At 43.0% G+C, this 24089-nt stretch overlaps 2 protein-coding genes across 6 annotated transcripts in view; one reads left to right on the forward strand and one right to left on the reverse strand.

The window, feature by feature from the left end:
• Positions 1–10947, forward strand: part of rpp30 (ribonuclease P/MRP 30 subunit) — a 62279-nt gene extending 51332 nt beyond the window's left edge. For 2 of the 5 annotated variants that reach the window (XM_055646574.1, XM_055646571.1), the window contains 4 exons: positions 3978–4007; positions 5231–5268; positions 8827–8906; positions 10667–10947. In XM_055646574.1, coding sequence (XP_055502549.1) covers positions 3978–4007; positions 5231–5268; positions 8827–8906; positions 10667–10779 — 261 coding nt within the window. In that variant the 3' untranslated portion in view covers positions 10780–10947. Of the gene's footprint in view, positions 1–3977; positions 4008–5230; positions 5269–8826; positions 8907–10493 lie in introns of all 5 variants that reach the window. The other 3 variants (XM_055646573.1, XM_055646572.1, XM_055646575.1) reach the window with 3 other exon arrangements.
• A 3857-nt stretch (positions 10948–14804) lies between these two features.
• Positions 14805–24089, reverse strand: part of LOC129703890 (ankyrin repeat domain-containing protein 1-like) — an 11635-nt gene continuing 2350 nt past the window's right edge. Inside the window, exons 3-9 of the mRNA XM_055646577.1 lie at positions 23306–23437; positions 23071–23178; positions 22146–22244; positions 21490–21588; positions 20825–20923; positions 19394–19492; positions 14805–16328 (exon numbers count right to left, since the gene is read on the reverse strand). Coding sequence (XP_055502552.1) covers positions 16230–16328; positions 19394–19492; positions 20825–20923; positions 21490–21588; positions 22146–22244; positions 23071–23178; positions 23306–23437 — 735 coding nt within the window. The 3' untranslated portion in view covers positions 14805–16229. The remainder of the gene's footprint in view (positions 16329–19393; positions 19493–20824; positions 20924–21489; positions 21589–22145; positions 22245–23070; positions 23179–23305; positions 23438–24089) is intronic.

The raw sequence follows: 24089 nt of genomic DNA on the forward strand, positions 1-24089 counted from the left end.
AGAGAGAAGGGGAAGGAGTGGAGAGAGGGGGGAGAGGAGGGGGAGGGTTGAGAGAGGGACAGAGGGGAAGGGGTTGGGGGGAGGATAGCAGAGAGGGAGGCGGAGGGGAGAGAGGGATGTGGGTGGCAGGAGGAGAGGGAGGACGAGAGGGGATTGGAGAGAGGAGAGGAGTGGGGAGGGGAGGAGGAGAGAGGTATGGTGGGGGAGATGGGGTAGGGGAGGAGTGGGGGGTGGAAAGAGGGAAAGGGGGGGGGAGGAGGGAAGGGGAGGGGTAGAGAGGGGAAATACTGGGGAGGGAGAGTGGAAGGGGGCGAGGTAGAGAAAGTCCATCTGTTCCCCATTCCCAATCACCCCCAATCCTCTTTCTCTATTCCCACACACGTGATGACGCGCTTCGACATGGGCTGGGGCTGCTGCAAAGGCATAGGTAAATGATTGAACATCTGTGAACATTGGGCATTGTGACATCACACGATTGAACGTTCACCAACATGTTATGGGTGAGAGCTGTTTTTTGGGGTTTTTTTTAATTTTGGAGGGGGGGGAGAAGGATTTTATTAAAAATGTGTACATAAACACGACAAAATTTAATCAGGAGTGGATACTTGGAATGAAAAGTGAAATCTCGAACGAAATGGAAAAAACCTCAGCGTTTCTGCGTGTGATGATGGCGTAGCAACGAATCAAAGGCTGGCAGCCACAAGTCAGAAACACACACACACAAGAGGAAGATTATAGATGGATAGACTAGACCAAGTGCAGACCCGGGGGGTCTGTTTCCCAAAAATGCGGGGGGGGGGGGGAAGGAGGCGTCACACGCACTAACTGGGGGACCCTGCACACACGATAAACTACCCCCCTTGGTATAAAGGGAGGGAGGGGGAGGAAGAGGTGGGGAGAGGGGAAGGGTGGGGAGAGAGGGAGGAGGAAGAAGGAAGGGGGGGAGAGGGGGGAGGGAGGAGGGGAGGAGAGGGAGGGGAGGAGAGGGAGTAGAGGGAGGGAGAGGGAAAAGGGGGGGGAGGGGAGTTAGAGGGGGGGGGAGAGATTTAGAGAGAGGGGAAGGAGGGGAAGGGAGAGAGAGAGGAGGGGAGAGGGGAAGAGTGGTGAGGGAGGGGAGATGGGTAGCGGGGAGTGGTGCAAGAGAAGGGGTGGGGGAGAGGGGGTGAAGAGGGGTGGGGGAGGGGATAGAGGAGGAGGGGAGGGGAAGGGGGGAGAGGGGGGAGGAGAGAGGGATATGGAGAGAGGGGTGGGGGAGGGGCATACAAGAGAGGGAGGGTGGAGGGGGAGGGGTAAGAGTGGGGTGGGAGGGGTAGGGGAAAGAGTGGTGAGGAGAGGGAAGGTGGGAGTGGGGAATGGAGAGGGTTGGGGAGGAGGGGAGTGGGGGAAGAAGGGGGGGGAGGGAGGGAGAGAGGGGAAGGGGTTGGGGAGGAGAGAAGAGGAGGGGGGTGGGGGAGTCCATCTATTCCCCGGGGATCACCCCCACTCCTCTCCCTCTAGGGGGTCTCCTCCTCAGAACCCCATTCCCCACGAAGAAAGGAGGTGAGAGGAGACGAGAGAGGGGACCTACCAGGGATAGAGGGGGAGGGGGAGGGGGGGGAGGGAGAGAAGTGGAAGAGTCGAGGGGGAGGAGGGGGTAGGGGGAAAGGGGGAGAGAGAGGAGAGGGAGAGGGGGTGGGGGAGAGAGGGGGGGGGGAGGGGTGGGGGAGAGAGGGGAGAGAAGGAGGAAGAGTGGGAAGGGGGGAGTCGAGGAGAGGAGAGGGGGAGTGGGAGGAAGAGGGGACAGAGGGGGAGGAGGGGAGAGGGAGGACGAGGGAGAGAGGGAGGGGGGGGGGGGAGGAGGAGGGTGAGGAGATGGAGGAGGGGAGGAGAAAGTGGGGAGGAGGGAGATGGGGGGGGAGAGGGGGGAAAGAGTGGGGGGGGAAGGGGATTGAGGGAAGGGGGAGGGAGGGAAGGGGGCTGGGGAGAGGGGAGTGGGGATGGGAGGGAGGAGGGGGAGGGAGAGGGAGAGGGAGAAGGGAGATAGAGAGGGGAGAGAAAGGGAGGAAGGAGGAGGGAGAGAGATGGGATACTCTAGGGAGAGGAATCCTCTTGGGTAGAGGGAAGGGGGATCAAGGAGAGGGAGGGGGAGCGGTAGCGGCAGGCGGTCCTCATCTATTCCATGTAGGGACTCTATCAATGGCATATGTAAAGATGCATTCGATGCTCTATCTGTCCTACACAGCATTTAGAACGGAGGACACAGGCTGCGGGCGATCGGGGGGGGGGGGGCTGGTGCTGGAGCAAAGGCATATGTAAATGTTCCATTCCGATTGGACATCTGTGAGCATTGGGCATTGTGACATCACACGATGGAACGTTCATCAACATTCTATGGGTGAGAGCTGTTTTTTTTTTAATTTTGAATTTTTTTGGGGGGGGGAGTTTATTAAAAATGTGTACATAAACACGACTAAATTTAATGAGGAGTGGATTTGAGAACGTTAAAGTGAAATCTCTACTGAAATGGAAAAAATCTGGGAAGATTTCGGAGTTATTTTGGCATAGCAAGGAAATCAAAGGCAAAATCTGGCACGCACACACACACACACACACACACACACACACACACTTTTAATATATAGATAGATTATTAATTTGCTCCATTTACCCCATAACCGCCCTATCCACTGACGCATAGCCCCCAACTCGCAGGTGCGCCTGGGAGAGGGGGGGGGGGGTAGAGAGTGAGGGCAGAGAGAGAATGAGGAGACAGAGATAGAGGGGCAGAGACAGAAGAGCAAGAGACAGAGGGAGAGGAGGGTGGAGGAGGAGGAGAGAATGGGTGGGGGAGGAGGGGAGAGGGAGATGGGGAAAGAGTGGGGGGGAGGGGGAGGAGAGGGAGGAGAGAGGGGGAGGGGTGAGGATGGGAGAGAGGGGGAAGGGGGGGAGAGGGGTGGAGGGGGGAGGAGGGGGGAAGATGAGAGGGGGCTAGACGTGGGAGAGGTGAGAGAGGGGAGAGAAAGGAAAGGTAGAAGGGAAGGGGGGATTGGGGGAAAGGCACGGGGTGGAAGGGAGGGGGAGAGATCTCCCACCCCTGTCCCATTGTGATATCATATGTAAATGAGATCCATTGTAATTAGACATCTGTGAGATGGCACTGTGACTCATGCAGCAGTTTGATTTTAGTGGGACCACGTGAAGGTTCCAATCTCCCACACCTGTCCCATTGTAATGGCATAAGTAAATGAGATCCATTGTGATTAGACGTCTGTGAGATGGCACTGACTCATGCAGCAGTCTGATTTTAATATTTTTTTAATGTTTTGTGAACAATTTCATTCAAAATCTGGGGAAATAGTTGACCAAATCTAGAGAGGAGTGGATTTCTGAAATCATAAGTTAAATCCTTACCAAAATATGTAAAAATCTCCGCATTTTTGCGTCTGGTTTTGCAGGGAAATACGTTTCAAAGAACACGCACGCACACAGTTTTAATATATAGATAGATATGATATGATATGAGATAGATAGATTGATATCAAGTGTTGCTCTGAATTGGAACATTTGCGGTCTTACAACTGATCTTGTCTCTTTCTATTAACCTTGCAGTTATAATGCAATCTGTTCCGTTAACACATAGATCTTTAAAATGCATAAAGGGCAGGGAACATTTCTATCATACTTATTAACCCTAAATCTTTCTAATCAATTAATGAAACCCTGAAAGCTCTTACATTTCTCCCTTCCTCGTTAGGTATACTAAATTTGTTGTGGTAGCTACTTTAAAATTAAGATTATTGCACTGTTTATAAAAAGCCTACTGTGGTCCCCATAACCATTAGCATTCAATTAGTCTGAAGTGCTTTGATGAGCAATTTTTCTAAACGGATCTTATTCTTAAATTGCTAATCATGTGAAGTTTCTCTATATTCAGTCGTGTTATGGGAAATCCTGCCGTCTTGTATTTAAACTTGACATTATTTATGTTTGTATTTTAGAACGTAATTGTGTCGAGCGCAACTGAAGAGGTATGGTTTATTTTTAGTTATCCAATATTGTGTCTTCAGTAATGAGTAAACTTGATATTATGTTCTGATTAAATTTTCTCCCACTTGAGTGCTAATAATTTCTACAGTTATTTTATTTATTATAGTCCCACCAGGAGCAGTGTATTTGACCAGCTAAATGCAAATTTACATTTTTGCTTTGCACTTGCAGCAGCAGTTTGCAAGGGAGAATTGTTTCAATAATTAAGTGATGCTGGTTAAGTTGAGTTTCTTCAAATTAATGATATGACAGTTTATTATAAAGGTTTAATAGTAGGACAGATCTTGCTGAACTCATTGGATGCTTTCAAGAGAGAGCTTGATAGGGGATATGGGGAGAGGGCAGGAACTGATTGTGGATGATCAGCCATGATCACATTAAATGGCAGTGCTAGCTCGAAGGGCCGAATGGCTTACTCCTGCACCTATTGTCTATTGTCCCCATACCTGCTTTCACCTTGTCCAGCTCTGGAGAAGCCTAACTAACTAGCCATCTGTATTCTCTAGTCTAGTGGCATGGTCTTGGTGGAGTCTTAGCTTCAGGTACTCCTGTGATGTGTCTATGCCCTAGAAGTCTCTTTGACTTTAAGCAAAACTGGGGCCAGGGCTTTCATGCTGTACTATGTATTTGTTCTGAATGTGTACATGTTTGTTCAGAGGCATTTAACATTTTTAAATGGATAAAAAATAATTATGCAATGCAATGTAAAAAAAATGTTAAAATAAAATTGTTCTTAAGTTATAGCAGTAGAATTAGGCCATTTGGCCACCAAGTTTACTCCCCCATTTAATCATAGCCGATCTATCTCTCGCTCTCAACCCCATCCTCCTGCTTCTCCCCATAACCCCCGACACCCGTACCAATTAAGTATCTATCTATCTCTGCCTTAAAAATATTATTTAAAACTTTAAAGCACAATAATTTTGAAATAAAATGACTACATGTTGGCTATTGGAGCATTATTTAAAATGACACTGTTGAAATTGATTAATAACCTGACCTTGGTGCAGGATTCAGGAGACTATCTTTCCAGCGTAATCCTGGGGAATTTGAGCAAGGCTGGGCCTCCAGCACTGTATTCCATGTGGATAGTAAATGTGACCTTTACAATTGCCCATATCGTGAAATGCACATTTGGAAAAGCTTTACTTTTTGGGTTTGTTTCTCCCCTAAATCAGAATATTAATGCTTTTTCTTTGTCTAGTTTTTAGGACTGAGAGGACCATATGACATTTCTAACTTGTATCCTTAACTAAATGTACTTGTGAAAATAATTATGCGCTGTATTCTTACATATTTCTACGTGAAAGCAGTTGGCACAAGGAACTGCTGGTGCTGGTTTAGAAAAATAATGCACAAAGTGCTGGAGCAATTCAGCATGTCAGACAACATAAAGGGCCTGTCCCACTTGGCGATTTTGCCAGCGTCATATCAGTGTCGCCAAAAGATTTTGAACATTTCAAAAATCCAGCCGCGACAAAAAGTGGTTGCGACACTTGAAAAAACACCGCGCGTCATACGTCATCACGCCGCGTCTTTTTCGGTGACATGATACGTCAATCAATGATGCCAGCAGTCACCGAAAAAATCGGCAGGACGGACAGGCCCTTAAGGTAGACACAAAATACTGGAGTAACTCAGCGGGTCAGGCAGCATCTCTGGAGAGAAGGAATAGGTGACGTTTTCCTAGAGAGAAGGAATGGGAGACAAAATCTCTGGAGAACATAGATAGTTGATATTTCAAGTCGAGATTTCTTCTGTCTGATTGTGGGGGTGGAGAGAAATCTGGAAGAGAGGAGGGACTGGACAAAGCTTAGCGAGTGTTTTGTGGATATAGATGATGAGGGGTTGTGATTGGCAGATGGTTGAACAAAGGCCAGAGATGAAAAGACAAATGTGTGAAATAAGGATAGAAAAGATGTGAATTGTGAACCCAGAGGAAGGAATGTAGGTGAAAGGGGAGATCAATAGGACGAAATGGGTGCAAATCCAGATGGGGCACGGGGAGGGGGGAGAAAAGGTAGTTACCTAAATTTGGAGAATTCAATCCTCGTACCATTGGGTTGTAAGCTACTCGAGTGGAATATGAAGTTTTGTTCCTCCAATTTGTGTTTGGCCTCACTCTGGCAATGGAATAGGCCCTGGACAGAAAAGGTTAGTTTAGGAAAGGAATGGGAGTTAGAATCGCCACCAGCAATCACCTCGTACACTAGCACTATCCTATTACACACTAGGGACAGTTTTCAGAAGTCAATTAACCTGGAATCCTGTATCTCTTTGAGTGTGGGGAGGAAAACTGTGTCGCCGCTCCTTAGTAATAGCGACGTTATTAACTTCCGCCCCTGACTCTCTTGAATTTCTGGCATGTTGCTGGTGCCTTCTGCTGTGAAGACTGAGGCAAAAAACCTATTCAATTCATAAAAACATAGAAAAATAGGTGCAGGAGTAGGCCCTTCAGCCATTTAATATGATCATGGCTGATCATCTAAAATCAGTACCCCTTACCTGCTTTTTCCCCATACCCTTTGATTCTTTTCGCCCTAAGATCTCAATCTAACTCTTTTGAAAACTTCAGTGCATTGGCCTCCACTGCCTTCTGTGGCAGAGAATTCCACTGGCAGAGAATTTGTCTGTCATTTCTTTGTTCCCCATTGCTACTTCTCTATCATCATTTTCCAGTGGTCCAATGTCCACTCTTGCCTCTCTTTTACTCTTTATATATCTGAAGAAACTTTTGGTATCGTCTTTTATATTGTTAGGATACCTTATTTCATCTTTTCTCTCCGTATTGTCTATTTTGGTTTTTAAAAACTTCCCAATTCTCTAGCTCTCCACAAATCTTTGCACTTTTACTCATCTTCTGGTTTTAATGCTGTCTTTGACTTCTTTTGCCTGCCACGTTCGCCTAATTTTCCCCTTAAAATATTCTTCCTCTTTGGAATGAAAAGATCCTGTGTCTTCCAAATTATCCCCAGAAACCCCTGCCATTGCTACTCCACCGTCATTCCTGCTAGGGTCCCTTTCCAATCAACTTTAATACCACACACATACTCAAAAAACAAACAATGGTATTAATAATAGTCTATTGTAGTTCATAGCTTATTTTAGGTTGTAGTGTTTAATAGCCTGATGGCTGTAGGGAAGAAGCTGTTCATGAACCTGGACGTAACCATTTTTAGGCTCCTGTACCTTCTTTCCGATGGCAGCAGTTACATGACTGTGTGGCCAGGATGGTGTGGGTCTCTGATGATGTTGGCTGCATTTTTGAGGCAGCGACTCCGATAAATCCCTTCGATGGGGGGGGAGGTCAGACCCAATAATGGACTGGGCAGTGTTCACAACTTTTTGCAGTCTTTTCCGCTCCTGGAAGTTCAAGTTGCCGAACCTGGCCACGATGCAACCAGTCAATATGCTCTCTACTGTGCACCTGTAGATGTTCAGGAGAATCCTCTTTGACATACCGAATCTCCTTCATCTTCTGTAGAGGCGTTGATGTGCTTTATTTATAATTGCATCAGTGAGCAGGGTCCAGGAAAGATCTTCAGAAATATGCAAGCCCTGGAATTTGAAGTTTTTGACTCCACCATCTATAGGTGGAAGTCCCTTTGGGCCTTTTTGATGGCCTTGTCAATGTTGTATGTGGACTTCTTATAGACCTCTGTGTCACCAGACCTGAATCCCTGGGATCTGGTCGTCAGAAGAATGCGGATCTCCTGGTTAATCACAGGCTTCTGATTAGGAAAAACTCGGAAGGTTTTTGTAGGAACACAGTCCTCCATACATTTCCTTATCAAGTCAGTAACGACTGTGGCGTATTCATTCAGATCCGTTGCCGAGTCCTTGAACATTGCCCAATCTACTGACTCCAAACAGTCCTGTAGTTGTTTCTCTGCCTCCCCAGACCAGGTCTATAACTCCGATCAGGTTTTTATTTTTTTATTTTTAGCCTTGCAGTTTTGTATTTCTACCCACAAAGATTCTACATCTTCTGATCCGATGTCACCATTTGCCAAGGACTGAATTTCATTCCTTATCAGCAGAGCCACCCAACTGACTGTCTTTTCGATAGGATGTGTATCCTTGGATATTCAGCTCCCAACTTTGAACCTCTTTCAACCAAATCGCTGTGATGCTCACAACAACGTATTTACCAATTTGTAACTACGCTATAAGCTTTGTTCCGTACCCTGCGTGCATTCAAATATAACGCCTTTAGTTCAGTATTCAGCACCCCTCTTCTCAAATTGGTCCGCATTTTGCCTGACCTTGGACTCTAATCCCTTCTTAAATGTTCTGTCCTATTTCTTCTTCTTCTGGAGACTTCAGTAACCTCTCCTGTGCTCTCCTTCCCTTTATCCAAACATTTCCAAATTGTTGAACCCAACCCCCACTCCCCTCACTATTTCTAGTTAAAAGCCTTATCTAGGCCCTAGTCATGCGGTTCATCAGGACCCAGCTCCCAGCAGGTTTCAGGCGGAGACCGTCCCATTGGAACAGTGATATACATGTTTTACACATGTCTAGTGAGAAAGAATATAATATGGAGAGAAAAGGAGAATAAATTCACCAATTCCTATCAGAGCACCAGTAAATAATGATGATGTATATGGTGATACATTGTCGTGCCTCCAATTCTGTAAAACATGGGAAGAATACTCATCATGGAAAGCAATATCCTTGAATGTTCCATTGCAAAATGGATTTTTGTTTTCTGCTTTATCACTTCATAATAAGGTAGTTACAGGAATAAACTTGTTGCTTTGCTATAAAGTTTATAATCCTTGATTAAATTACTGAAAGTGGGATCCTTTTTGGTTTGTCTGAAGAAGATGCCAAAGCTGCTGTATCAACAAACTGCAGAGCTGTCGTTTTGCATGGAGGTGAGTAAATGCACTCAATTACAACAGTCTTAGTCATTTACTGCACTCACTTAAGTTAAGCAAAATTGATTAAAGTAGTTGGCTTGTCAATTTCTGCACTAAATATCATATCCTGGAGTTTTAGTCTGTTTGTTTCAAATTAATATGAATAGAACGGTAGAGCAAATGTTTTTGTTAGCAGCAGTAGTGGTTCAGGTTAGAAAGTAGTTTATTGGATGTTATGGAGATAATCCCATATCCTGAAGAGACAAGAATCTGCAGATGATGACATTTTAAACAAAACACAAACTGCTGGATGAACTCAGTGGGTCAAGCAGGATCTGTGGGGGGAATTCAGACAACCTTTCAGACCGTGACTCTTCAGACTGACTTGAGTAGAGGAGAGAAACCTGGAAAAGAGAGTTGACGGCAGAATAAGGAAATAGTCCTCCATGGCAACCCACATGCCAGGGATACTGGCTTCACTGGATCTGACAACTCCCCTGGCTATTTCTAGGCCGGAGGTATTGATGCTGCCGGCTCCAAGAGCTGATAGAAGTATATAAAGTTATGAGAGGCTTGGACATGGTAGACAGTCAAATATTTCTCCCAGAATGGACATGTCAAAGACTAGAGGGCCTACCTGTCCCTGCATCTCCTCTTTCACTTCCATCTAGGGACTCCATCAGCCCTTCCAGGTGAGACAGAGGTTCACATGCACTTCTTCAAACCTTCTAGATCAGGTACTCTCATGAATTAGGCCTCCTTTACAGAAGTAAGAACAAGCCGAGGCTAGGCAACCATTTCACCGAATAGCCAAGGCCTGTTGAAAAACCCGGTTACCACCATTTTAACTCCCCTTCCCATTACCATACATTCCCTTCTGTCTTTGACCACTTCTATTGCCAGAGTCAGGCCAGACGCGACCTAGAGGAACAGCACCTCGTATTCCATTCAGGTATCTTACAGCCCAATGGTATAAACATTGAATTCTCCAATTTTAAGTCATAACCCACTCCCGTTTTTCCTGTGGTTTCCCAACACATTTTTCCACTCCAATCAGTTGACTCGCTACTTTCCTTCAAACCAAACTGAAGCGGGTTGTCTGTCCATTCCCTCCAGTGTCCACCAAAAAGCACCTTTCTTGTGGGCATAATTTTCATTATAATGATGCATCTATATTGTCACACTGTGTTCTTTGAGTGTCAGTATGTGAGAAATGAAGTATGATATGTATGCCTGTGGTGTGCCAAAGACAGTCTGAGGTAACATGCAACAAGCAACTGCCGTAATGCTATGATGGACTTGCTTAGAAGTGATCAACTTATCTTTCTACTGCCTCAAAACAGCTACTGTTGGGAAGTAATGAAAAATGAAAAAAATCTGTTTGTAATTAGTGGTGCCAAGATTTTTGTGGTTGTATAAAATAAATATGATTTGAGGGGCTGAATAAGATTGATATTTTACAGACTTCATAAACACCAAATTAACATGAAAATTGAGGGAAATTAGTAAACTACAGTTTTCTTTCATCTAACATTCCTAAAGTTCCATCAGTCTGAAGAAGGATTTTGGCCTGAAACGTTGCCTATTTCCTTCGCTCCATAGATGCTGCCTCACCCGCTGAGTTTCTCCAGCATTTTTGTCTACCTGCCTAAAGTCGCATGCTTTGTTGTAATGTGGAAATCAACAGGAATAATCAGTGATGGGCTACCTGATATCACATTGGCTACATGAGTGACCGTACATTAAATTTTATGCTGCCAAATGTTACTCTACAGCAACCAGAAAGACTGCATTAGGTGTGATCCACACCACAAGAAAAGTTGCAGCATCTGAAGGGAAAGATGAAGGAAGGCCTCGTAAAAAAACCAAGACTGAACATAACGGGTGATGGAAAGAAAATCTTTGCTATAACCACCATTTTATTTGCTTCATAAATATGAAACTTTGTCCTTGTTTTTTCTGAATAATGATCTAACAGCATTGTGTTGCAGTTATTATTATAATTGATAGTTAGCATTTCTGTCATCAAAAATAAAGGAGTTTATATTTGATTGCATTCTGTGTTAAATATCTTTGTTAGCTCAAATGTAATATTCTATCAGTTCTGAGAAATTCAAAGTTACGAACCAGTAGGTACGTCAAAGAAAGTGAACACAATATTTTAATAAGGGCCTCCATGTGATCTATTTTTGTGCAAGCTTCCATTAAATTAAATCATAATAGATTTGGGCAACAATGTACTCTACCTATTTATTGACAAAAGCTTTTCACTGTACCTCAGTACACATGGCAATAAACTAAACCCAAACTCAGACAAATATTAGTTGTTTTAAATTATCAATATATCATAATTATCAGATGCAAAAAAAAAACTGAGAATGGTGAGGAGTCCATAAATACCATGTTTGCTGCCCCTTTCTTTTCTTATAGTAATTTGGTGCCATTAAACCAAGATTGGAGAGAGGCAGCACTGCCATTTGAGGCTCTTCCTTATTTTTGTTGAAACCATGTCATAAAATAATATGTGTGGCATGTTCTTAATGTTGTTAATAGTGTTCAATAACTAGATCCATCTCCTACCTCCCTACAAGAGTACAATCTAGTATTGCCCATAATGTACGTTGTAAGCAGTGAACTCTAGCTCGGTGGTTGTGTCTACAGATGCAGACCAGATTTACGCCAAGACAAGTCAATGAAGCAAGTTTCCTCAGTGCTGTATCTTGCTGAATGGACCGTATCTTCATCCAAATACAATGCTGAGTCAGGCAGGATCTTCACGTTCTCAAAATAAGTTTAAATGCATTCTTGCTGTTGGGAGAGCACTTTATGATAATCACAGCCAAGCAACTGGATTGGAATGACGAAACAATGTATGAAACACAAGATGTAAAATAGATGTTGGTGCCAGAAATGGGAGGTTATACCTATGACAAAATATTGAATTGGCAGGGATTCTTCCCGACGATAAAACTTGAAAGATTGGGAAATGTGTTAGGACAGGCACGAGGAAGATGTTTCAATTTTCTGGTGAGTCCAAAACTAACTTGTCTTAAGTATAAGATTGTTGCTAATAGACTCTTGCTCAGAAGAAATATCATTGTTTCAGGTATCATTAACATGTGAATTGAATTACAAGTAATAGTTAAGTTACCCATCATTACAACAAAGAGAATAAGGAATGGAGTCCGAGTCGTTCAGGTGAAAAACTTTGGTCCATGGCATACTCTTATGCTGTAAACTAATTTGTATTATTATAGAAGTTGAAAATATTTATGTTTCAAGACGCTGTTTTCTCATCCTGTCCACGGCAGTGGAAAATGTTTTAAGACTGAGCTCCTTTCACAGTTCCCCCCCAAAACCTTGCAAGTTAACAGCTCAGCAAGTCAGCAATTGGGTATATTTTATATGGGATGAGACATTTTTACCAGACCCCCAAGAAAATGGTTTATTTGAATGAAAAATATCTTCCTAATTACTGCACCTCTCATCCAGTCTAAATAAGGGTCTCGACCGGACACTTAGACATAGAAACATAGAAAATAGGTGCAGGAGTCGGCCATTCGGCCCTTCGAGCCTGCACCGCTATTCAATATGATCATGGCTGATCATCCAACTTAGTATCCTGTACCTGCCTTCTCTCCATACCCCCTGATCCCTTTAGCCACAAGGGCCACATCTAACTCCCTCTTAAATATAGCCAATGAACTGGCCTCAACTACCTTCTGTGGCAGAGAATTCCACAGATTCACCACTCTGTGTAAAAAATGATTTTCTCATCTTGGTCCTAAAAGACTTCCCCCTTATCCTTAAACTGTGACCCCTTGTTCTGGACTTCCCCAACATCGGGAACAATCTTCCTGCATCTAGCCTGTCCAACCCCTTAAGAATTTTGTACGTTTCTATAAGATCCTCCCTCAATCTTCTAAATTCCAGCGCGTACAAACCGAGTCTATCCAGCCTTTCTTCATATGAAACTCCTGACATCCCAGGAATCAGTCTGGTGAACCTTCTCTGTACTCCCTCTATGGCAAGAATGTCCTTCCTCAGATTAGGAGACCAAAACTGTACGCAATACTTCACCTATTCCTTTCCAGAACATCTCCAGAGATGCTGCCTGACCTGAGTTTCTCCAGCATTTTGTACCTATCCTCATTCCTAATCCTTGCATGGAAATATGTTCTTCCTGGTCATCCTATCTATAACCCTCATAGCTTGTACATCTTAATTAAATTTCCCTTCTTTATAAAAACACTCAATCCCCAACGTAATATTTTCACCTAATGTTTCTAGCCTTGATAATATTCTCAAATTTCTTCTACACCCTCGGTGGTTAAAACACATCCTTCATCAAACGTGATTACAGTAACTTGGCTGTATTCTAGCCCAATTGTTTTAACCATTTTCCCCTCGTCACTTTAATTTCATGTATCTTGTGTTTTATGACTGTTGGCAGATCAGTTTCACTCCTGGGATAAATAAAGTTCTATTGTATAGTATTTGTGCCATGAGCTCATTGCTCTGTATGTGCTCTGAAACCGCTCATTGTACTTTCTGATCTACCTCATCCCATCTGTCCGTCCATCTTTAGAATCATGGACATGCACCCCAACCTCCCACAGTTCATGTACACTGAATCTAAGTGCTATCTTCTTGTGTAGGGCGTGCAAGGCTATCTTCTTGTGTAGGGCGTGCACAGTGGGACGACAGATGGCGCAATGGGCTAAGTGTTCGGCTGGCGACTGGAAGGTAGCCGGTTCGAATCCCGCTTGGAGTGCATACTGTCGTTGTGTCCTTGGGGCAAGACACTTCACCCACCTTTGCCTGCGTGTAAATGTAATGTAATTATGTGAAGCACTTTGGGGTCAATGCAAGTTGACTAAAAATGTGCTATATAAATAAGATTATTATTATTATTAAAGTTATAGGACAACTTGTTCTATTTGACCTTATTTGATTGTGCACGCCAGGTTGATTGCATTCGTCGGAAACAGGGCGGACCACGTGAAGGTTGCAATCTCCCACCCTCTAAGTGCTACAAAACGCTTTAAGGAAGACAAATGAAAAATACCTGAATGAGCAACAGTCTTTCACTAACGGTCAAAGTGTGGTGATGAATTAAGTAGCAACCACTTATTGCCTAATGCGGGGTTTGGTATCCCCAAGTAGAAAATACAAAAACAAATACAGCAATATACAAATTTGAAGAAAATGTGTCAATATCTGTCTCGCATGTAAAGAGCCCTGGACGGTGGAGGAAGATTCTAGTGCTGTACTGTTTTATGTTCTAAATAGTTGTTGCAACTTCTGCTGTTTTATAGAAAGACAGCATTTAGAAGTGGTGACAGGAGGACAGAAATAATACATTTTCCAACTGGATGGTGTTGAAGGGAGCATAATGATTCATCTGTAAGAACATTGATGGGGATGGTGGCAGGGTGAAGAGTACCCTTCCACCGAGCCAGGTAAACAAAAGTAATTTAAAATCATCTGGCAATCTTTAACTCAGAACATATCCAAAACCAAATTAGAAAAGTGGCATCACCAGAAGAATAAAATAAATAATGAATGGAATAATAATATTCTCAGTAAGTCTGGAGATTTTAGAAACAGAAGCATTACTGGAGATGATTCTTGACGATACCTTTCACATAAAGAAATTAAGTGAAAAAGTTGTAATTTCAGTGAAACCTTTGAGGTGATGTTCAGTTCAAATCCAACTTTTCAGCTTGCTCATCAAAGTTTCTATTCAGCTATTCCGTAAATGATTAGTTATCTAAGTATATGAAATTATGCTCAGCAAAGAGGATAGGACAGGTTTGGAGGGATATGGACCAAACGCAGGCAGGTGGGACTAGTGTAGCTGGGATAGGTTGGCCGGTTTGGGCCGAAGGGCCTGTTTCCACTCTATCAATGACTGAGATACTTATTTGATAGTTGTAGCCTTGCAGTAGACAATGAATGGATCTTTTGAATTAATCACACCTGTTTACCAAGCAGTGTTGATATTTGAATGGCTGGTGCTTTTGAACTCATTTCCATAAATGTCATAACTGTGATGTAAATATAGTTATCAATATGTCCAAAATGATGGAAAAGATCGCAATCAAGCGTTTATTTTTATTCTGTTTACATTTTGGTTTTCATTGTTTAAATAAATCCAGCGCATAAATAGTGCAGTATATATTGTTTTAAAATAAATCAATATAATTTTAAATAAGTTGAGAAATTCTAACTTAATGTGAGCAATAGACATGAGGCAATCATTATGAGACTCCACAATGCTACTTCAGATCACGTGTATTCCCAGGCAAACCACCCACAAACATCCCAAATCACCAAGTGGATGCATGAGCTGAACTATGACCAATGATGTTGGTCACATTTGTACTTCAGTTACGTTACGTTCCCTTTGGCCAGATGACCTTTGATTTGATGTATCAAATTCTAAGGTCTTCCTGCCCTGAGGAACCACTATCAAAGTCGGAGAGTTGTCCTATTATAGTCCTTTATCACCAGTATCCTATTACACAGTATCCTCCTATTATAGTCCTTTATCACCAGTATGATAGAAAATACATATTTTAATCCACGCTTTGGAATCATATCCTATCATCAAAAGCAACCTTGTTGCTCTGGTTGCAGATAAATTATGCTAAATACTTAATGTTTACAAAATTTACACATGTAAAACAAATGTACAAATTTTACATCATAAATACAGTCCATCACTTTGCAGTTTATATCGTCATCTATTCTTGCTGATTATCTTTCCACATACATGTCTCACATATACCTACATTCCATCCAAGAACCCAGTTTCAAATCCAACTATCTTAAGAAATTACTTTTGACAGCTGAATTTCCATCTTAATCGATATATGGAGGGATGGTAATCTTGACGTAGTTTCACCTCTGCTAATTAATTATAAAATATTAAATTGTTAAGGCACCTAATCCCTCTCATTATATCTAAAACATCAGTCTTGTACAGGCAGACCACTCTGACTTTCCATTTTTCAGTGTTCCCCATTCGTGTTCCATCAATTTCCTACTTTCAGAATAAACCTTGTTACTGACCGTTGAAAGTCAGCAGAAATCTCAGTCTTCATTAACCAAAAAAAAATCTTCACTTTCCATTTGTCCAATTTCATTGTCATTATTCATGAACTGAAGCAATTTCACAGATTTTGTTATATTGAGCTTTCATTATTGAACAATTCAAATATTGTGCATCTAATGAATGTGTTGAAGTTCTCACAAACTTGGAGCATAAGAATGCACCTGGCATCCTTGGGGGTGAAGGAAAGAAGGTCACTTTATTCTTCAATGCAACAAGCCTCATTTTGATGAAGCATGTGAGGTTTCCACAAATTGGTTAAGTATTTCCTTGGTGCCAGTTTGCCACTGAAGAACCAGGTCTAGTGGTGTTTGTCCATTCTGCAACAAGACATTAGAAATTGTAATATTCTTAACTAATAAATTCTAAAGGAAAAACATGCATTTACAATGTTTCCACAGGTTTGCAACATTATTACATTGCACAGAACAGGTGAGCTATTTTAATTCATTCATTGATTCAACTCTTGTCACATGTTGCTTTTCAAGGTTTTCAACTTTTCTCATACTTCTCTTTTATGTGATATGAAAAGAAATCTGATAACTGCTTTTTCTTTTAAGCTGCTAGCGTGTCAGTCAGCTGCCTTTATTGTTCTACCTTCTGTTGTGTGTTTATTTGATGAAAGGCCAAATCCTGAAATATTGTTTTCTTTCCCACGACTATAGACTGGTCTTTGGCATGTTCTGCATCTAACTTTAATGATTTCTTCCATTCTTGCTCTATAAGTTTTGTTTGATTTTTTTTGTACGACAAATTAATTTTGATTTTATAAACTGGCCATGTTCAGACTTCGGGACTACTATCTATATACCTCTTTGGTGACCCTCTTGACTATCCTTACTCAGACTTTGCTAGCTTTACCTTGCACTAAACATTATTCCTTTTATCATGTATCTATACACAAAATGGCTCGATTGTAATCATGTGTGGTCTTTCTGTAACTGGATAGCACGCAACATAAGCATTTTACTGTACCTCGGTACACGTGACAATAAACTAAACTACGGTAACTGAGTGTAGACAATTCAGAATTACACTTTACATTTCCCAAGGTCAATGCTTTGTGAGTATTTTGACTTTACAAGAGATGTTAAAGATAAATGTTTTGATCCTATATGAAATTGGCTAGATTCAGAAAACGAATTTCAAAATATACTGCAACGTTATATTAAAAATAAGGTAGAAAAAAAAAAACTTTAATATGCTTAGCATCGAAAATCAGAGTTTTTCAATTCCTGTTATCAACATTATAAAATTACAGCATAAAATTATAATACTTTTGTAAATTGTGTGCTACCATGTTATGTGTGTTTTTTGACTGTGGATACAAAAATACCAATATTTTTGAAAAGTACAAAAAGAAAAAAGAACGCTTGAGAATTGTAGGAATCGGAAAGAAAGTGGCAGGAGGAGTAGATAAAACAAAGAAATCAGATGGAGAGAGGGAGATTGGGAGGGGTTAGTACAGAGACAGAGGAAAGAGTGAAGTGACAGAACTTGCCCCGACCTATGACTGAGGTGTGCTGAACTAAACCAACAGCCCTGGCTGCGTTTCTCCCACGCTACCCTTTATCCTTCTTTGCCCTCTTTATCCCGACTGTCTCTTCACCCTATTCCCCCGCTGCCACCACACACACACACACACACACACACACACACACACACACACACACACACACACACACACACACACACACACACACACACACACACACACACACACACACACACACACACACACACACACACACCACCTCTCTTCCACTCCCACATGCTTGGGCAGGAACTTCTGCTGTCCAGCAGCAGCACTTGGAACCAGGCCCTGTAACCAATATGACTCGAGTTCAGATAGGTTCAGCTTTCACTTCTACCAGTCGAGGTTTTCACGGACTGCCAAGGCCGCTTGGCCAGTAATACAAATGTGGCAAGGGAGTCAGGTTACCCGTTGCATTTGGCCTTGAAGCCTGGTTGGCTAGGCAGAGGTGTGGCAATATTAGCGAGAAAAGCCAGCAACTGTGGTCTGGGCTGATTTGTCAAGAGATTTCTATTTGTGCATCTACATTAGCAGAAGTGTAGAAATCCAAGAAGTGTTGACAATCCACAAAAATAAACCAGTAAATGCTGAGTTTAATGAAAACTGCTGTATGTTGTGGAGTTGTAGACTTTATGGAACCTGCCCATGTGACTGGTGCTCCATGTGTTAAATTTAATGTGCCAGGCACAGCAATTAGTTGCTCCTCGCAGTGCAGTCCTGCGCTATCGAATGGCCTGACCTCGGGTGCTGTCCTTACGGAGTTTGTACGTGCTCCCTGTGACCACGGGGTTTTCTCTGGGTGCCCTGGTTTCCTCCCACATTCCAAAGACGTACAGGTTTGTACATTAATTGGCATCTGTAAATTGTCCCTAGTGTGCAGGATAGAACTGGTGTACGGGTGACCGTACGCACATCTGAATCAGATGGACAGTATGTCATTCGGCCACTCGAGCCTGTGCTACTGCAGTATTTAATAACAATCACTAATCTGATTGTAACCTAAAACATCACAGACTGCTTTTAAAGTTACACAGATGACTAATTCTTCTCTTTTTAAGTCGCTTGATTCAAATTATGTGGTAATTCAAGTTTTGAGCACTAAATGCCCACATTACTATAATATGTTGTTGGGTGCAATCCGATTAATAAATCACATTTATATAATATTTAATTTGAGACAAAAAAGTGAAAAAGACTCATTGCAATATTACTGACAGTAGGTTGTAATGTTGTTGATCTTCTTCTCAAATGGATTTAATTTTTTGCCAGCCTCTAAGTCTTTTTACACAGTCATATAGTACAGTAACAAGCCCTTTTGTCCAATGCATCCATACCGATCAAAATGACTCATCATAAACTAATCCCATTTACCTGCATTTGGCTTTGATCCCCCTAAATATATCCTAGTCATGTACCAGTCCAAATTTTTTTTTTTTAAGTTGTTATTGTACTTGCTTCAACTTCCTCTGGCAGCTCATTCCATATATGTGTGAAAACGTCACCCATCACATTAAATCTTTTTCCTCTCACCTTAATTCTATGCCTCTAGTTCTTCCCTTACCCTGGGAAAAAGATTATGTACATTCGCCCACTCTATCCCCCTCATGACTTTATACATCTCTCTAAGATCACCCCTCAGCCTCCTGCATTCCAAGGAATAAAGTTCTAGCCTTCCCAACCTCTCTACTACCTCAGGCCCTTGAGTCCTGTCTATATCTTCATAAATCTTCTTTGCAAGCTTTCCAACTTAATGACATGCATCTTTGGCAGGGTTTCCAAAACTTAACATAAATGTGGCCAATACAGGTGTAAAATCTTAAAAGGGATATGTTTATTAATAGTTGGACTTACGCAGTTTTTTAATGTGGGTTTGGCTCCGTAAATCATCAGCAGCTTCATTAGTCGGTAACGGCTCAGTCGCACTGCATCGTGCATAGGTGTGTCTCCTTCCTTCAGACAACAGCATTTGAAAGACAATGGTTACTATAGAACCGAACAAGTTTGTTTTCACTGTGTTTAGTTTAGTTTAGAGATGCAGCATGCAATCAGGCCCTTGGGCCCACAGAGTCAACATTGACCAGCGATCACCTGTATACTAGTTCTATCTTACACACTAGGGTCAATTTACAGAAGCCAATTAACCTATACATCTGCATGTCTTTGGAGTGTTGGAGGAAGCCCAACACTCCAAAGAGCGAATGTACAAACTCAGTACAGACAAGCACCCGTGGTCAGGATCATACCTGGATCTCTGGCGCTGTAAGGCATCAACTCTATCGCTGTGCCTTGTGAAATTCAGGAAAAGCCACCTCTCTACACTTTGACGGCACATCCTCCTAGGGCCACTCTGATCCCCATCACCAGCAGACAGGCCAGAAGAAGGCAACAGTCACAGACAAAGGAGAAGCAAGCTGAGTCCAATTAGCTGGAAATGGAACAACTCAGGTGTACCTCGTCGCCTACTCCTTATAAACGCAGGGAGTTCCAGCCAAGGGAAGAGAGGAAGCAAGCCAGGGAAACAGGGAGGGAGAGGAACCCCCCCCCCCCCCCCCCCCCCCCCCCCCCCCCCCCCCCCCCCCCCCCCCCCCCCACTAACTAGATAGACACAACATGCTGGAGTAAAGTTCTGAAGCGAGGTCTCGACCCAAAACGTCACCCATTCCTTCCATCCAGAGATGCTGCCTGTCCTGCTGAGTTACTCCAGCATTTTGTGTCTTTGGAATAAGCTATATTGCGTGTTCACCCGACCACGGGTGTCCGTGTGGTCATTGTCGACCCAGAGTCATTCCTGACACCACAACAACAAATTACTGGCATGTCCACAGAGCATGATTGGAGCATTTTACTTGAGTCTAGAGTGTTTTGGGACAATCTTGCATTATCCCCAAAACACTTTAGACTTAGGAACGTACTTCAACTACCAAAATCAATAGTGTTAGAATCAAGTTGGCAAAATCAGACCAAGAAACAAATCAGAAATGTCCTCTATTACTTAGAAACAAACAACACAAACATCTCACATTCAAACTTGCAATATAAATCTCCACACTAAACTAAAAAACTAAATAATGTTCCTGTGTCCTTTCCTCTGCATGGCCCCATGCTGGGAACAAGTGGACTGGCATTAACATGAACTACTCTGTCATCTCATTAACACTGTATCATTGGCTCATCAAGCATCTTTAACATTATAAGGCATTTTGTTACAATCTGGTATATAAAAAGGTTCAGTGTATCAATTTGACACGGATGTATCTTCTTTAGTGCCCAATTAACACGTACCATGTCTTTGGCATTCAGGTCTGCTCCACACGCAATGAGATGCTCAGCACATTCATAATGTCCGGTTCTGACAGCGACGTGCAAAGGAGTGCTGAATAACTGTAGCAAACACAAAATAAAAGCAGTAGTTATTGTCAAAATACTTTACTGCCAGTGGATCTTGGTGAGAGGTTTAGTTTTGATGGAGGCCCTGCCTGGGGCTCGAGTGGAACTGTCACCATTCTGAGAGAGCTAGTGCGTGAATGGGGCACGGCCAACAGCGGCACAGGGCAACGAAAACATCGCCTGGTCTGGCCAACCCTCCAACTTTGACCGCCAGGACAACTGACCTTTATGTCCAAGCTACGACGGAAGATATTTAACAACTTTGCATTAAAATCATATAAAATGTTGCTGGGAATGTGTCGACTCTTGTGTACTGCCACAGTGCAGATTTTAGACTTGCAGTGTGGAAACAAGCCCTTTGGCCCACTGAGTCCACACTGCCCAGCGATCACCCCGTACACTCGCACTATCCTACACACTAGGTACTTATGTATAGTAATCTATGTATAATTTCTATGTACGGTAATATTTCCTGAGCTGTATGCATCAAAGGAACTTCACTGTACCTAGATACATGCGACAATAAAGTATTGAACCATTGAGGTGGACAAACTGCTCACCTTGTCTCTGGCATTAACAGCTGCGTCTTTATTTAACAATGTTTTTAAAACTTCCAGACTTCCACCGCGGCAAGACCAATGCACCGCTGTCCCGTCGAGCTGCACCAGAAACAAAATGATGTTGTTAGTAATGATGAAAGGTTGGCAGTTAAATGAATCAAAGTGCCACAAGGAATGTCTACAACCACATGATGTGATGGCGTGCATCATTTGCACAGACACCATTCGGCATTCTCTCTTTGGGAGATACAGTGTGTAAACAGGCCCACTGAACCCACCCCTGACCATCATCACCCGTTCATGCTAGTGTTGTGATATCCCACGGAAATTTACAGAAGCGCGTCTTTGGGAGGTGGGAGGAAACCAAAGCACCCGGAGAAAACCCACGCGGTCACAGGTTAGAATGTGCAAGCTCTACACAGGCAGCAGCAGAGGTCATATCTCTGGCACTGTGTGGCAGCAGCTCTACCCGCTGTGCCACCTTGCCGCCCCACAACAGAACTGATTTGACTTTTTGATTCAAACAGCAACAAAACTGACAACACACCGAATAGTCATTATAACGGAACGTTAACCCAACATGCCCCAGAGCTAACCCACTGCTTGAAGCACCACACATTCTGTCAATATGTCTAATAAATGGATATATACTGTACCATGTCGCGAAACTCCATGGAGGCTCCGGCGTTCAAGAGTTTCAGCACAATCTCCTCATTTCCCTCTGAGCAAGCACGATGCAGGGCGGTCCTGTTAAACTGTACAGAGCAAAAATGAAAGATGTTGCGATTCCTGTAATCAGCTGGAGTTCTAGACCTCAAGAGTCTTTCATTATTATAGGTGCCCACACTGAACTATGAAATTATATGGATGGAACTGCAGATGCTGGATTAAACCGATGATTGACACAATAAGCTGGAGCAACTCAACGGGACAGGCAGCATCTCTGGAGAAAAGGAATAGATGATGAAGGAATAGGTAACGTTTCAGGGTCATAGAAACATAGAAAATAGCAGGAGGAGGCCATTGGGCCCTTTGAGCCAGCACCGCCATTCCTTGTGATCATGGCTGATCATCCCCTATCAATAACCCGTGCCTGCCTTCTCCCCATAATCCTTGATTTCGCTAGCCCCTAGAGCTCTATCTAACTCTCTCTTAAATCCATCCAGCGATTTGGCCTCCATTGCCCTCTGTGGCTGGGAATTCCACAAATTCACAACTCTCTGGGTGAAAACTTTTTCAAGAGAAACGAGAGAGATAGACGGTGATATGGAGAGAGATATAGGACAAATGAATGAAAGATATGCAAAAAGGGAACGGTGATAAAGGCCATTGTAAGCTGTGGGCGAGGTGAAAACGAGTTCCAGACAATGACCCAGCAGGAAGGCAGTGAAACTAGTACAATGACTAGGGTGGGGGAGGGGGGGGGGGGCGGTGGAGAGCGGGGATGCAAGGGTTACTTGAAATTCTTATCTGCAATAGCTCAACCGGCCCGTGTAATAAACAAAGGTTAAAAATATATTAATAAAATTAATTCAATAAACTAGTTGGATCTCTTGCCACTAATAGGAGGCGTCATCTTACCTGGTCACACGCATCGGGCAGGCCGCCATCGGCCAGGTATTTGTCCACCACCTGCGGCTTGTTCTCCAGTGCTGCCCTCCAGAACGTTTCCACATCTACAACTTCACTCTGGGACAAAGCATTCATTCTTAAAAGCGTTTCTTAAAAGCATTAATTCTTAATTGTTTAGATGAATGGTTCTTTTTTTAAATTAAAAAAGGTTATTTCCTGAAGCTTATATAGTAATTAAACTTACTATAATTTCGGGTTCTTGTTCCTTTGGTGGCTCCGCGACAATAGTCTTGGATTTCTTCTTCTTTTTCAACCGCACGATGAATTGAAGATCATCTAGAGTTTCAAGCTTCAGCCTCTGGTCCAGCGATTTTATCTAACAACAACAAATCATAAACCGGTTCATGTCTTTGACAAGGATGTCAGAGCACCTTTGAAATCCCCGAAAGTGCGGAAAGTCTACTCAATGTCATTTGAACGGGATCGGGTTGGAAACAGTCAAGCGTCGGTGAATGTGGCGACGATAGACACAACATTCTGGAATGACTCAGTGGGACAGGCAGATGGAGAAACGGTAAGGTTTCAGGTCGAGACCCTTCTTTACACTGATGTCAGGGGAGAGGGAAACCAGAGATATGGAAGGGTAAGGTGTGAAGACGACAGGTCAAAGGAGAAGGGATTCAGGGGCCACAGTTTAAGAATAAGGAGTAAGCCATTTAGATCGGGGACGAGGAAACACTTTTTCTCACAGAGAGTGGTGAGTCTGTGGCATTCTCTGACTCAGTGGAGGCGGGTTCTCGGGATGCTTTCAAGAGAGAGCTAGATAGGGCTCTTAAAGATAGCGGAGTCAGGGGATATGGGGAGAAGGCAGGAACGGGGTACTGATTGGGGATGATCAGCCATGATCACATTGAATGGCGGTGCTGGCTCGAAGGGCCGAATGGCCTACTCCTGTACCCATTGTCTATTGGATCACGGGAAATGTAGAATGGATCATTGTTAGCTAAGAGAAGGTGACAACGAGGCGG

The sequence above is a fragment of the Leucoraja erinacea genome, chromosome 15 (assembly GCF_028641065.1).
Source record: "Leucoraja erinacea ecotype New England chromosome 15, Leri_hhj_1, whole genome shotgun sequence".
NCBI lineage: Eukaryota > Metazoa > Chordata > Chondrichthyes > Rajiformes > Rajidae > Leucoraja > Leucoraja erinaceus.